The following is a 14,899-nucleotide window of genomic DNA, read 5'->3' on the forward strand; positions in this document are numbered from 1 at the left end:
CACAGAGAAACATTAGGCTACTGTTCATATTTGACCCTCTAAATGATAAAGTTTGTATTTTTAATTAGTTTAACTGTAAACTTGTGTTATTTCTATTGGTAAAATGCAGGGATATTTTGTCTTAAGAAAAAATGAATGGAAGAAAACATAAAATGTATTTTAAAAAAAGCCTCCATATATATATATATATATATATATATATATATATATATATATATATATATATATATATATATATATATATAAGCATATTGACATTGTAGACAAGACTAGCGGACACATAGACGAGATGAAATTGGTAAACAAAAATCTAATTTTGATGTGTGTGTGTGTGTGTGTGTGTGTGTGTGTGTGTGTGTGTGTGTGTGTGTGTGTGTGTGTGTATATATATATATATATATATATATATACACTATTTCCGTGTTTCACGACTCGTTTCTTATCACAACTGCTAGATCAGCATTAGGCTACTTTTCCTGTCTGAGGTTTTCATTGCATCTTAAGAGCACTCCATAATATAATGCACTCTTGAGCTGAAATTGGCTTGAGATGATCCTAATAGAGTCATTGTGAGGTGACTGAAGGGGACTGGTGTTAGTGGAGCTCTCCTGAAGACCAACACTGCACCCTAGCGGTTGACTTCGAGAAGCACTGGCGATACAAATACAAACAGTCTTCCTTTCGACTTCAACAAGGCCAGACAGCACAACTGACTGTGACAAATGATTGCACTGAATTTAATCCAAATAAAATAAAAGGACACTCAAACATACGATACAAAATGCACTCAATATTTTTTACCACTTAAAATTTATTTTCAAAAATACAAAACAAAAAATAAGTATATATGTACAGAAAGCTATTAAAATAGAATATGTGGAATACAAAATATTTACACCAATTGATATATTCACACAGTCCTATCTCGTCCGTTTGTCTTTTATAGCATAATGAAGTACCAGCGGTTGTGCCTAAGACGAGAGAAAAAAGAGGAAAGCATTAGAACATGAATTCAAGGTTTGAAATGAAAAGAGCTAAGTATCATCTTGTTGACAGGGCAACAACTTTGAGACTAAACAGAGACTTCGGGCAGAGCGTCATCCGTCGCAGTTTATAGCATACGAGGCATGGAACAGCTAAATTCTCACAACACTTTGACGCCCCACAAACCGCAGCAAGACACCGTATGAAGCAATATGGAGTATAGCACTTCTATTGCATTTTTCAGACCACAAGGCGACATCAGGCATATGGCTTTTCCTAGTGCTAATAAATCTCTGCCCGTGCTGCGATTCCTCTCCAAAAGATGTAAACACAGTAAATCGCTATAGAGCTATAGAGAAATGAAGATCCCTTCTAAAGGGAAGGCAAACGCGCTGATAGTGCGAAAGAATGCGGTATGAAATTAGCTGGAGACGCTTGAGTCTACGATACCTTTCCAAACCAGTGAGACAGCCAGAGACGCTTCATGGTCATGTGATCTGGGAGAGATTCGTTATTGAATAACATCTGGACCTGTAGCGAAACAAAGAGCACACGATGAAGAGAGAAGAATACGGGAAAGAAAAAAAAAAAAAGAGGTTTAGTTCAAAATCTCTCGCTCTCTAACTAGCTGTTCATCCAGTTTTATCATTGATTTTTTTTATTATGGGAATACATTCTCCTAACTGTACAAATCATACGTGCCATTTATATAATGAATCAAATGTGGTTTGTTTGTCTAACAGAGTGTCTGGAAGCATGGAAGCTGCATCTCACGTTCACTAACAACCAATCAGCTGTAAGCTCAAGGCTAGACTTCATCAACAGAACATGGGTGAATTCTTTGTTTTCTATTCATTGTCAACACACTGTAAAAAAATTGTTTTGGTTTTTGTTGGTTTAACTTCAAAAAAGTAAGTAACCTGGTTGCCTTAAAATTGAGTTTATTGAAATTAAAAAATTTGAGTTGATACAATGAAGGAAATTTGTTTAATAAATAGAAACTCAAAATATTATTGTATCTGAACCACACAAAAAAATTGATAAATCATGAAAATAGCACTATTTGATTTCACTGCATCATCAGAAATAAAACACACACAATTACCCAATATGCTTACAAAATCTTTTAATAATATTTTAATAAAGGTTGTCGAATCTCAAAAAATGTTCGTTGTATTAACTCAAAATTTTAATTTCAATGAACTCAATGAAATTTTAAGGCAACCAGGTAACTTTTTTTCTAAATAATTTTTTACAATGCAGAAAAACACATTTATATGCATAATTTTAGACTGAAACTATTTTATACCATTGTACGCCAGATCCAACAAAAACAAAGAGTTGGCTTTGAAATTACAGTCTTTGTTTTCTTTAAAACTAATAAACTATGAATTCATAGCATATTAATTCATAATTTAGAAAAAATATATTACAGTTAAGGGTGTCTCTTATGCTCACTAAGGATAAAATACGTGGATCAAATATACCATAAAAACGTAATTATTGTGAAATATTACTACAATTTAAAATGGCTGTTTACTTTTGTAATTTTTTTTAATATAAATTATTCCTGTGATCAAAGCTGAATTCTCTGCATCATTACTCCAGTCTTCGGTGTCACATGATCCTTCAGAAATCATTCTAATATGCTGATTTGATAATCAAGAAATTTTTTCCTGATTATCAATGTTGAAAACAGTTGTGCTGCTTCATTTGTTATGGAAACCATGGTACGTTTCTTTCAGCAGTCTTTGATGAATACAAAATTCAAAAGAACAGCATCTGTTTGAATGACTTTTATAACATTTTAAATGTTTAACTGTCAATTTAAAATCAATAAAAAAAATTAGTCATAAATTCTTTAAAAGTTTAATTAATACATAATAAATAAAATAGCATTCATGATTTAGAAAAATATGACAACTTATGGTGATGCAAAATATTCCACAAAATATGGCCTAAATATAAAAGCAACAGCTCTTTAAAGGGATAGTTCCTCCAAAATGGAAAATTCTGTCATTACTTTTACTCACCCTCAGAAGATATATTGAAGAATGTTGGTAATTAAACAGTTGACGGGACACATTGGCTAAATCTGAAATCGCCCTATACCCTCAAACAGGGCATTATTTGAGAAGACAGTCATTTGTAGTGGTGTCCCAAACCATAGAGGACGATATTAAGTGCACTCATTTAATCCCACATTGCACCGCTATAATAAGCGTACAACTGATGTACACACAACGGCTGTGCGAATTCACTCACTCCTTCAATTGAACTGTATTAGTGGACTAACGTTGGGAATAGTGAAGGAGGGTTTAGGGAGGCAATTTCAGATTCAGCCATTGACTTCCATAGTAAGACAAAAAAATACTATATAGAAGTCAGTGGCTTCCGTCAACTATTTAATTACCAACATTATTCAAAATATCTTCTGAGGGTGAGTAAAAGTAATGACAGAATTTTCATTTTTTGGGTGACCTATACCTTTAAAGCACGAGAAGAGAAAGAGAGTCAGACCTGATGCTTCTCCACGTTAAGTCGATGACATAACACTTTCCTCAGATGCCGTACTTCAGCCCTGACTGAACAACGTACAAATTTCTGCTGCAGGAACACAAATATATAAATAAAAAATATAATACATTTGTCATCACTTCTAATAGAAACTAACTTTTCTTGAGACTATTCCTTCCGTGGCTGTCGTCTTACCTGTAAAGTTAATTTATGTTTGTCCTTCCCAGAAAATGACGAGCTGTAATAAAGCAAAACGAAATTATTATAGGAGGCATTTTGAACTCAGAACAACCTTTCAAACGTTTTTAAAATAAGTCTCTTATGCTTGCTAAGGCTGAAATTATTTGATCAAATATACAGTAAAAACAGTAATATTATTACAATTTAAAATTGCTGTTAGCTATTTTAATATATTTTAAAGTGTAATTTATTCCTGTGATCAAAGCTGATTCATCAGCATCATTACTTCAGTCTTCAGTGTCACATGATCCTTCAGAAATCATTCTAATATGATGATTTTCTGGTCAGGAAACATTTCTTCTTATTATCAATGTTTAAAACAGTTATATTGCTTCGCATTTTTATGAAAACAGTGGTACATTTCTTTCAGGATTCTTTGATGAACAGACACTTCAAAAGAACAGCGTCTGTTGGATTGACTCGTGTATACTTGTGTCATGAAAAATAAAAAAGATTAATTTATTTTAAAAATCCTATCGGCCTAAAAACTTTTAAACAGTACTGTTACTATTACAATTAAAAAAATAAAATAAAAAATAAAAATAAAAAATTATATATTTATATATATATATATATATATATATATATATATATATATATATATATATATATATATATATATACTTTAAAATAAAATTAATTTCTATGATTAGATAATTTCTGAATTTTCATCATAATACTCCAGCCTTCAGTGTCACATGATCCTTCTGTAATTATTCTAATATGCGGAGTTGATACTCAGTTATTATCAATGTTGGAAACTGCTGTGCTGCTTTTTTTAAGATTCTAAAAAGATTTTAAGATAAAGATTTTAAAAAAAGTAAGATTATAAAAAAGAAGAAAAGTAGAAATCTTTTCTAACAATTTAAATGTTTACCATCACTTTTGATCAATTTAACACACCCTTTCTGAATAAAATTATTTAAAAAAATAAAAATAAATAAAAAACAGAACCCACACTTTTGAACGATAGTGTGTATTGTTACAAAAGATTCCGTTTTTTTAACCCTAATTTTTAAATAATTTTGAAAAAGGTACCATAGGTTATTAAAAAAAAGAGCAGTTAACTGTTTCCAACATTTATAATACACCAGCATATTAGAATGATTTCTGAAAGATCCTGTGACATTGAAGACTGGATGAATGATGCAGTCTTCATCCAGTTATATTATAATATATATATATTACAATATAAAAACATTATTTTAAATTGTAATAATATTTCACCTTTTTTTGTGTATTTTTGATCAAATAAATGCAGGCTTGATGAGCATAAGAGACTTCTTTCAAAAACAAAGAAAATAGTAATGTTTCCAAACTTTTGACGGGTACATATACATATAAAATCAATAAGCTTCACTGGTGTCTTACCTTTGCCTTTCCAGACATAGAGAGACCTGCTCATCATATCTGTAAAAGTGAGCTTTGGAGTGGTCAAAGCTTGTGTAAGGTAATCCTGTGTTATCTGGAACTGAATCTACAGAAAAACACAAACACACTTAATAAAAGTCTTATTAAAAATGAATTTACAGCCGTATCTACCTACATGCCATCACGTACCTTCTCCAGATGGCTGTATGATGCGTTCAAGACCCCGTGACTGATAGAATTCTTTAATTCGCTTGTCTTCACCTGAGAAGATCAGATGGACGTTGAACCTCGACTGACCGGGAAACTGACACTCAAGTTTAAATGATCCAGATCACTGTACTCACTCTCTTGTAGACCGGGGACTAGTTTGTAGACAATGTCTTGCATGACTCTGTCCAGCTTTAGATTCAGCAGGGGCTGCGTTTCGTGGATTTTGATGTTGCACATCGGACAATATTTGCTGGTCTGGAGATACTTCACAATGCAACTCTTGCAGACTGAGGAGAGAGTAAGTATTGAGTTTCCTCTGCATAAGTGTGAAGTAAATCCGTGTTCATTTGAGAAGTGTGCTATTAGGAGAGATAAAGTACACTTACACGTATGGAGACATTCTGTTATGGTGGTAGCGTCGATAAAGTATCCAGCGCAGAGGTAGCACACGATGTGTTCATTTAGGTCCTTTATCTTTATTTTAACTTCTTCCTGTGGTACCAAACAGGGGAAAACGGGTAGTTTGAGATCAGTAACATTCTGAATTTACGGGGGAAAAAAGAAAACAAATATCACCAGGTGGTTTTAGGACAGTCCTTGATTATCTACAGTGTCTAGCATGTTAAAACATGTAAATAAGACATGTTATCCATGCCGTTCCCATCAGTGCAAGGCCAGTTTGTTTATGATCGGTTTCCAAAAGTTAGGTAACTAGAAAAAAGTATCTTTCTAGTTATACTTTCTATAGTTGGCATTAAATCAAGTTTCAGCAGTGTCCTGGATTCTCAACAAGCAATAGCCATCATTTCACCATCTCGGTTAACTAGACCCGATGTCCTCTGGCTATGAGTAACCCACTTCCAGCCATAAATAACCTTGAATTTGGTTACATGTGGTTTTTGCCAACATAACTTGCGAGATGTGTGATATTCCATCATGTAAGCAAAGTCAACAGTGATTACAAGGTGTTTGGTTTTATTTCTTTGACATGTTCATGTTCTTGATGACTAGTCTATTTATGGGCTATGGTTAGACAACTACATTTTCACTGACAGCCCAAAATGTGCCTTGTTTTAGCCTAAACGACTGCTTGCTGGGTTGTGACTGAAATTACTTGAATCTGATTTGTCATCTGTTTTAATGACCTATTTTTAAATAGTATTTAAAATGAAAGCAAACTGGAGATGCCAAAAAAGTGATTAAAATTGTGAAAATGTAAAAAAAAAAAAAAAAACATATATATATATATATATATATATATATATATATATATATATATATATATATATATATATATATATATATATATATATATATATATATATATATATATATATATATAGGTGTGTGTATTTTTACGTAACGTGCCTCTTCTGACATGGAAACTGTGTTGATTCTACAGAAGAAAAAATTGTTGTGTACAACTATTTACACGCGCGCTCCTTCGTGTGGTGCGCAGACGCGCGCTTTACTTTTCGGGGAGTCAGGTGTCATTTGTAAACAAGCAAGCCTGCGACTGGCTAAATAAACCACAGTAACGTTATATGGACTAAGCGAGTACTACTAGCTTAATATCGATCATTGCCAGAACTGCAAGACGCTGAATTAAACGAGGACCTGACGTCGAGGAGAGAAGAAAACGATATGTGAACCATATGCACCTTAAGGGGTCACATTACGTCCCATGGACTCTAAAGTAAAACACATTTTCGGGAATTCATGTACAACGCGGACATGCCCTGCCGAGAACGCACGCGCTGGCAGATCATAACGATGCACTTGTTCACTTGTCTGGGCCAACGCGCATCAATAATCATGTGGGACATCACAGCTCAGCACGCGACGTGAACCACCACCGTTATGTTCGTTCAGGAGCGCACAAAACAACCCATTTTATTCGTGCGTAGAATTTCGGAGACGGGGAAAAAACTACAAAGCAGGGATTTCGACTGGGACGAACTTGACAAGAAAAGCCTCGCCACGGAGAACAAAAAAAAACAACCGCTAGACACAGTGGATCGATTCTTCACAACACTCACGCCTGCGCAGACACGCAGCACGGTCTCGCGCTCCATCTCTCGGCTTTCGCGCCACACAGAACGCCCCTCTCACGCGTGTTTATGGCAAGCGCGGGAAGCACGCGGCGAAAGACGGACCGCTTAAGCGATTTTAGCCCCTTTCACTCACCTCGTTCCTTAAAGGGTCGAGCTTGTAGACGTTCTGCAGCTGATTTCTTAGCCGCATAGCTATCGCCATCGGACCTTGTTCCGCCATCTTTGGGAATTCTGCATACTTCCGGGTAACGGGAGAGTGGGTGAGTTCGGTCGCTGAGAGGCGGGGGGACCTGCTGGTTTTTCCACACACGCTCATTGCCATCCCACATTGATATTATCATCGAGTGTGTGAAAACATAATTTTAAAGCAGCCCGCCAGAGAGTCTTTTATATAACATCATATGCGTTTAACTCTTTAACTCAGTTTCTCAATGGAGAATACATGACAGGGTCATCACTTACGAAAATTAACCATGGTTTTACTATAGTAGAAGTGTAGTAAAGGTTTTTTTTTTTTTTTTTACTAAGGGTGATACCTACAAACTCAATAGACTAGAATACAATTATTCCAAACAGTATTAAGATTCTGTCAAACCCATATTGATCAGTCACACTGTAAAACATTTCATGATTTATCAAAAAAAAAAAAAATATATATATATATAGTCAAATTAACTTCAAATTAAAGTCAGTTCAAATCTTAATCAAATCAATTTAATCCGTCAAATCAACAATACATTTCAAGGCACCTGGGTTACTTTTATTTTCTAAGTTTAAACAATGTTTTTTTTTACAGTGCACTTGTTGACATTTCAATATTTATGGTGCTTATTATGCTAAAATAGGCTTAGAAATATAGAATAGACTAATAATAACTCAAAACTACTTATAACATCATTCATGTGACATAATTTGCTAGTATTTTTCTCTCAAGGCTGCATTAAACCTATCATAGGCTACTCTCAGAAACATATAGTATTTAAACATTATTTTCTTTTTTATTACCTTTACTTTTTGAATGAGAATAATAATGTTATTCGAATGCCATAAACAATTTTAGTTGTCTAATTTCCATGTTATGTGAAGAATTCATAAAATTATTCAACCTGTACAAACGTTTAGCTTTATCAGCAGCACTTTTGGCATGATGTTGAGGAAATAATTTTGAATTGTCCCACAGTTTGCTAAAAAAAAATACTGATTTCCTAATTGTTGAAACAACAAAACAATTTTTGATCTCAAAACATGCTTTGTGACAGTTAAATCTTCACCTTTTGAACAGGCCTCACAGTGACAGCATCATTTTAATTTGTGAACAATTAAACCATTGTACATTAGCTTTACTTTAGTTTTTTGTTTTGTTTTTTTCTTACAAACTGGCAGTTCGAAATGCCACAGATGTTGTCTACAAGACTTCATTTGTACAGTATTCAACCAAGACGTTCCTTCAACATTGTCCTCAAAAAGTGTAATGTTGCAACGTGACCGCTAGATGTCCCTAAATTTACTTAAATGTAGTTATCAGGGATTCCTTTAATGCTTCAGAAACAAGTAAACAGCCCACACTTGTTCTGCAGTCCAAAGTGTGGTTTCTGCTCTCTTTCATGACGTTCTGGAATTTAACAAATGCAAATGTATCATTATTGGTTCCAATTTAAGTTCATCTAAAAAATGTGCAGCAGCATCATCACATATGACTTGAATATATTCTGATTGATAATATAATGTCTGATAATCACAGCTTTGTAGTTTAAATTGGATATGTAAGTACAGGACAACATTTGCTTGAGAAACTCATTTTGCTGATAGTAAAAGTACAGTACTATAGAAATGGCTTAGAACAAAGTGTCTTTATGTGCATTGGTTTTCTTCATTTTAATACTGTCTCATAGGTGGTCTATTTTGTCTTACCTGTCAAAACCCATTACAATTAATCCTGTTTTCACCTGTTTGGACTCGATGTGTACTTTACACAAAAGAAACAACATCTCATCTCGACTGTCATTGTGAACCTGAATGAAGCAGTGTTTAACACAGCAGTAATTGTAGAAATCCATATGAATTTTTAACACTGCATGTCTGAACTGTGAAGCTGTGTTTTGTTTTAACATAGACATCTGATGGGGTCAGCGCACATCTGAGTGACAGCACCTGACTCCACATACAAATCACGCCTTTGGGGCAGACAGAACACAACCACAAGCTATGACGATAGCTGAACGCATCAAAGAGAAAACAAAGAAAGGCCGAACCCTTTGGCGCACAGTGGCATTTATTTCTTCTCCTTATCTCAGACGGTTTATGGACAGTAAGACTTTCTCTTGTTGCCTTTTGTCTAGACATATCAAATCCTTCCAGCTTCAAAATAAAATAATAATCTGATTGTTTCACCTGCCAGCCAAAGGCTATCAAAGTGAAGAAGATAAGATAAACTAATGTCCAATAACTGGAGTAATTTCCATTGGACAGAGTTCAGTTCATAGGGAGATACGAGAGGGATGTTACAGAAGGTTTATTGAAAACATGTCACTAAAATCACAGGGTGATACAATATGTTTCTTGTTGAGATTCATTCATGTGAGGGAGAAGAACAAGAACATGTTTTACTAAAGCATTTGCCCGCCCTTACCCTGAATTGAAGCCATATCTTGATAAGTGGAAACAATTCATCTCATTGATTCACTAAAAAGCTGCTTTATTTTCTTAGATGTTAAACTCATGCGACATACACTATTTGCCAAAAGTTTTGGGACGCCTGCCTTTGCATGCACATGAACTTTAATGACGTTAAACCATTCTTAATCTGCAGGGTTTAATATGGAGTTGTCCCACCCTTTGCAGATATAACAGCTTCTACTCTTCTAGGAAGGCTTTCCACAAGGTTTAGGAGTGTGTCTGTCTAAGGGAATTGTTGACCATTCTTCTAGAAGTGCATTTGTGAGGTCAGGCACTGATGTTTAACGAGAAGGCCTGGCTCACAGTCTCCGCTCTAATTCATCCCAAAGGTGTTCTGTCGGGTTGAGGTCAGGACTCTGTGCAGGCCAGTCAAGTTCCTCCACACCAAACTTGCTCATCCATGTCTTTATGGACCTTGCTTTGTGCATTGATGCACAGATATGTTGACACGGGAAGTGAAATCCCCAAACTGCTACCACAAAGTTGGGAGCATGAAATTGTCCAAAATGTCTTGGTATACTGAAGTATTAAATGGATGGTTCACCCAAAAATGAAAATTAGCCCATGATTTACTCACCCTCAAGTAATCCTAAGAGTATATGACCTTCTTCTTTCAGATGAATACTATCAAAGTTATATTTAAAAAGTCCTGGCTAATCCAAGCTTTACAATGGCCGGGATTGTTGCTCTGTTTTTGAAGTCCATAAAAATGCAGCTGTCCATCAAATAACGTGCTCCACATGGCTGTGGAAGGTTAATAAAGGCCTTCTTAAACCAATTGTTGCGTTTGTCTAAAAAAAATATCCATATTTAAAACTTTTTTAATTAAAGTTCCGGCCGATCGCCTTCCGTGGAAAAGTGTTGAAAGCGCCTTTTCACTGGAACTAAGGGGCCAAGCCCAACCCCTGAAAAAAACTCCACACCATACATCCACCCCCCACCCCACCCCACACACACACACACACAACCCAACTTTACACTCGGCACAAAGCAGTCAGGCAAGTATGTTCTCCTGGTAACCGCCAAACCCTGACTCGTCCATTGGGTTGGTCACTCCAGACAACAGAGTCCAGTGGCGGTGTGCTTTACACCACTGCATCTGACACTTTGCATTGCACTTGGTGATGTAAGGCTTGGATGCAGCTGCTCGGCCTGGAAACCCATTCCATGAAGCTCTCCACACAGTGTTCTTGAGCTAATCTGAAGGCCACACAAAGTTTGGAGGTCTGTATCTATTGACTCAGCAGAAAGTTGGCGACTTCTGCGCAGTGCACCTCAGCATGCGCTGATCCCGCTCTGTGATTTTATGTGGCCAACCACTTTGTGGCTGAGTTGCTGTTTTTCCCAATACTTCCAGTCTGTTATAATACCACTAACAGTTGACCGTTAAATATGTTGTAGTGAGAAATGTTTATGAATGGACTTATTGTGGCAACCTATCATGGTACCATGCTTGAATTCACTGAGCTCCTGAGAGTGTCCCATTCTTTCACAAATGTTTGCAGAAGCGTCTGCATGCCTAGTGCTTGATTTTATACACCTGTGGCCATGGAAGTGATTGGAACACCTGAATTCAGTCATTTGGAGGGGTGTCTTAATGCTTCTGGCAATATAGTGTAACCAATGGAGCTTTATCAAAACAACTCGGTTCTGTATTTAAGTTATTTTCAATTGATTAGAATTGGGACAAATGGTCTAAACTCAAAATTACAAATTTAATATTCCAAAGGGATTCCGCAAAATTTATCTGAGATGATTTCCTCCTGAATTAAGGGATTTATTATGTCTCCTGTTGGGGAAGAAAAGAAAAGGAAAAGACTCTAATGCTGATTTCAGTGCCCCTGGCCTATACCTGTTCACCCAAAGCTCCAAAAACAACCAAACAAACATCCATAGCGGGGAGGAGGCTCACCTGCCAAGTCATACCAAAGTGAGGCTCTTTTTTTGGGGCGCACAGACTTTTGCCTCCCTCTGTCCCAAAGCAATCAGAGCATGTAGGGACGGACACCGAGCTTTTTGTTTTCGCCTGCTCCAGCAATTAGCTGCCAAGTGGCAAGCTAATGAAGATAACCCCCTCCAAGAGCCCTGATCGGCTGCCAGGGCGCTGACGACAGCTCAAACACAAAGACTGTTACGGGAAGAACATGGGGCAGTTCGGGATCATTTTATTCTCATTTCCTTTTATAAAACAGATTGTTAAAGTTCTGAACAGTCAAGCCTTGTTTAACAGTTTTAGCATAATCCAACATGCATATACATGTCTCTTCACATCATTTGAAATCAGCATTGATGCATCAGTTGCTTACAGTATATTAAGAATGATTATTTTGATTAATATTGTTGTTAATATTATGTAATGTAAATATTGGCTGCTATAATGGTTCCTTAAAATGAGAATATTACTTTTTTGCACGTAGTTGTTTAAACTTTTTATTTTTTTGTCATATGTAACAAAATGTTGACCATTGCTTCAATTTTCTAATTTAGAAATATGAGTATTAACAACCTCTTTGAATCTGTAGTCGGGGGCACTGAACTCCATCAGCTCTATAACCTGATTAATTGGCTTCCAGGCTTTTGAATAATGAATGAGGAACTGAGTAATATATCTGTGACCTGGATAACTGCACACTGAAAAAACGATATGACGACTCTATTTACCATCCCTTTGATCATTTATTTTAAATATTTACATACCTTCTGATAGTTACAGTATGTTCACTCAAAACAAGACAATCGATAAATATATGTATTTTACATATTTCAAGCACATTTAACAGAATATTTTTTTTCCACCAGGGGGCGCTAGTGTGGAGGGTGGAGGCCTTCTGGGCAGCTGATAGTGCATCATTAGGTAATTGCAGTTAACTTAGACAAACTGCCCATGTCTGTATGTCTATTCTCTAATAATGACTGGCAATATTCCCATAATTTGGGTGTGCCAGCATACCTTGTACAGTCTGAAGCTGTTCAACCCAGTGGGATCAGAGAGTGTGGCGAACTAGCTCTGAAAGGTATGTTTACATTCAAATTTATATTTTAAGCAGACACTTAACAATACCATAAAAAAAAAAAATGATGTTCTGTTCGTTCCAGGTATTTTTGTTGGCTGGTACACATACAAGAGATGAGTACTAACATCAAATGATACAGTCCATGGAGCACTGCACAGAACCAGTACAGGCGCAGTGTAGAGACAAAGACAAACAATAGAGACCAAACTCATAACTGGTAAGCAGGTAAGCTCTTCACACTTTGCATATGTGTAATAACTGGTGTGTTTAATGGTAAATGTTTAGGAAAAAGCACCATAGGTATCATTAGAATGTCATGAAATATGGTCACTTTTAAAGGGTTAATAATAACAATTAAACCCCTCTCTCTCTATATATATATATACATCAATCAGGCATAACATAATGACCAGTGAAGTGAATAACACTGATTATATCTTCATCATGGCACGTTAGTGGGTGGGATATATTCAGGAGCAATTGAACATTTTGTCCTCAAAGTTGATGTGTTATAAGCAGGAAAAATGTAGCCTGGATGCCAGCCGAACTTAGCCCCGCCCAGAATTTTTTTAGGTCGGGCAGTTCGGTCTGGCATTGCTCCATAGAGGAGTAATTATCCCCGAACAGAAACTGTTCTGACCAATGAAATCATCAGGGCGGGCTTTAGATGATGATGGACAGATGATCAACAGTAACTTAATCATGCACGTCATCAAAGGGGATTGGATTATATTTGTTCAAATCCTAAACGCAGAGCTTGTTTGTATCTGCATTCACCATCATAATTTCTCTCAGAAACGATGATCATGTTGGGTAAGTGCTCTGTGTATCATTAAATTGTGTTATTTTTTTACAACACCGGCAAAGATCGTGTATTCCAGCCTGATACCAGAGCGCATGCAGACTGGGTTGCCAAGTTTTTACAACAAAACCCGCCAACTACTAGGCTTAAACAATAGCTTCTCAAGGGGTTCTCCGGGGAAAAATGGCGTTTGGGGGATAAAATGTGTGTTATTTTGGTACGGTTGCCTGCTAAAATTCGCACTCATGGGTCTATATATCACATAATAGTCGCTTCAACCCGCGAACATAGAAAACAACCCGCGGGGGGAAAAGCGGACTTGGCAACACAATGGGCAACACAGTGCAGTTGAACTCTGTTGATATTTGACAATGCGTCGCTTCGTTGCTCTGATTGGTTGTTGGTCTGTCCAATTGATGTTTTTCCTGGTTCGGTTGAAACACGCCTCATAATCACAGCCCAATGGAGCAGTTTCAGACTCATATTCTGACTAGAATTGAGTATGACCACGTCAGGCTAGGACAAATTGGTAAGCATAAGGATTTGAACGAGTTTGATAAAGCCCAAATTATGATGGCTAGATGACCGGCTCAGAGCACCTCCAAAACTGCTAATGATTGGGAATATTTTAGTGAATAATTGTATGTATGCAGATGATCTTGTGGTTGGATCGTGTGATGGATCGTTTTGTTCTTATAAGTTCCGTGTATGAGTCTGAAAATGATATTATATATAATGCTCGTAAGAGGGTTATGGTGAAGGATGATAAAACTTTAAACTTTCCAGTCTTCAAATAAGAAAGTAAAATATCTTGGACATTTTATTACTGAGCACATGACAGATAATGAGGCTACTGAAAGGCAGATACGCATGATATACAGGTCCTTCTCAAAAAATTAGCATATTGTGATAAAGTTCATTATTTTCCATAATGTAATGATAAAAATTAAACTTTCATATATTTTAGATTCATTGCACTCCAACTGAAATATGTCAGGTCTTTTATTGTTTTAATACTGATGATTTTGGCA

At 36.1% G+C, this 14,899-nt stretch overlaps 1 protein-coding gene and 1 long non-coding RNA gene across 4 annotated transcripts; one reads left to right on the forward strand and one right to left on the reverse strand.

Moving 5' to 3' along the window:
- Positions 1-798: 798 nt before the first annotated feature.
- pcgf1 (polycomb group ring finger 1) lies at positions 799-7,708 on the reverse strand. Of its 3 annotated transcripts, none has more exons than XM_067457001.1 (9): positions 7,362-7,492; positions 5,709-5,814; positions 5,457-5,609; positions 5,302-5,373; positions 5,113-5,218; positions 3,697-3,739; positions 3,505-3,591; positions 1,435-1,515; positions 799-971 (listed from the first exon to the last, which is right to left on the reverse strand). In XM_067457001.1, exons 1-9 carry the CDS (start codon positions 7,395-7,397, stop codon positions 921-923), a joined length of 735 nt encoding a protein of 244 aa, XP_067313102.1. In that variant the 5' UTR covers positions 7,398-7,492; the 3' UTR covers positions 799-920. The 3 variants fall into 3 exon arrangements, with proteins under 3 accessions (XP_067313102.1, XP_067313101.1, XP_067313100.1); XM_067457000.1 differs by lacking the exon at positions 7,362-7,492 and adding an exon at positions 7,510-7,708 and having other exon boundaries at positions 802-971; positions 3,505-3,588; XM_067456999.1 differs by lacking the exon at positions 7,362-7,492 and adding an exon at positions 7,510-7,705 and having other exon boundaries at positions 804-971.
- On the forward strand, positions 7,513-13,443 carry LOC137092655 (uncharacterized). The gene is made up of 5 exons (XR_010908320.1): positions 7,513-7,636; positions 9,490-9,684; positions 12,852-12,906; positions 12,998-13,066; positions 13,149-13,443. It is a non-coding gene; the product is annotated as an uncharacterized lncRNA (long non-coding RNA).
- Positions 13,444-14,899: the final 1,456 nt, after the last annotated feature.

Source organism: Pseudorasbora parva, chromosome 11 (genome assembly GCF_024679245.1).
Source record: "Pseudorasbora parva isolate DD20220531a chromosome 11, ASM2467924v1, whole genome shotgun sequence".
Lineage (NCBI taxonomy): Eukaryota > Metazoa > Chordata > Actinopteri > Cypriniformes > Gobionidae > Pseudorasbora > Pseudorasbora parva.

Excerpts from the sequence above, each read along its gene's own strand:
- pcgf1 (XM_067456999.1), bottom strand. The coding sequence starts at position 7,698 with ATGGCAATGAGCGTGTGTGGAAAAACCAGCAGGTCCCCCCGCCTCTCA. Across the intron at positions 5,815-7,509 it reads TCGACCCTTTAAGGAACGAG|GAAGAAGTTAAAATAAAGAT; the intron begins GTGAGTGAAAGG and ends TTGGTACCACAG. Across the intron at positions 3,740-5,112 it reads CTATGTCTGGAAAGGCAAAG|CTCGTCATTTTCTGGGAAGG; the intron begins GTAAGACACCAG and ends GCTTTATTACAG.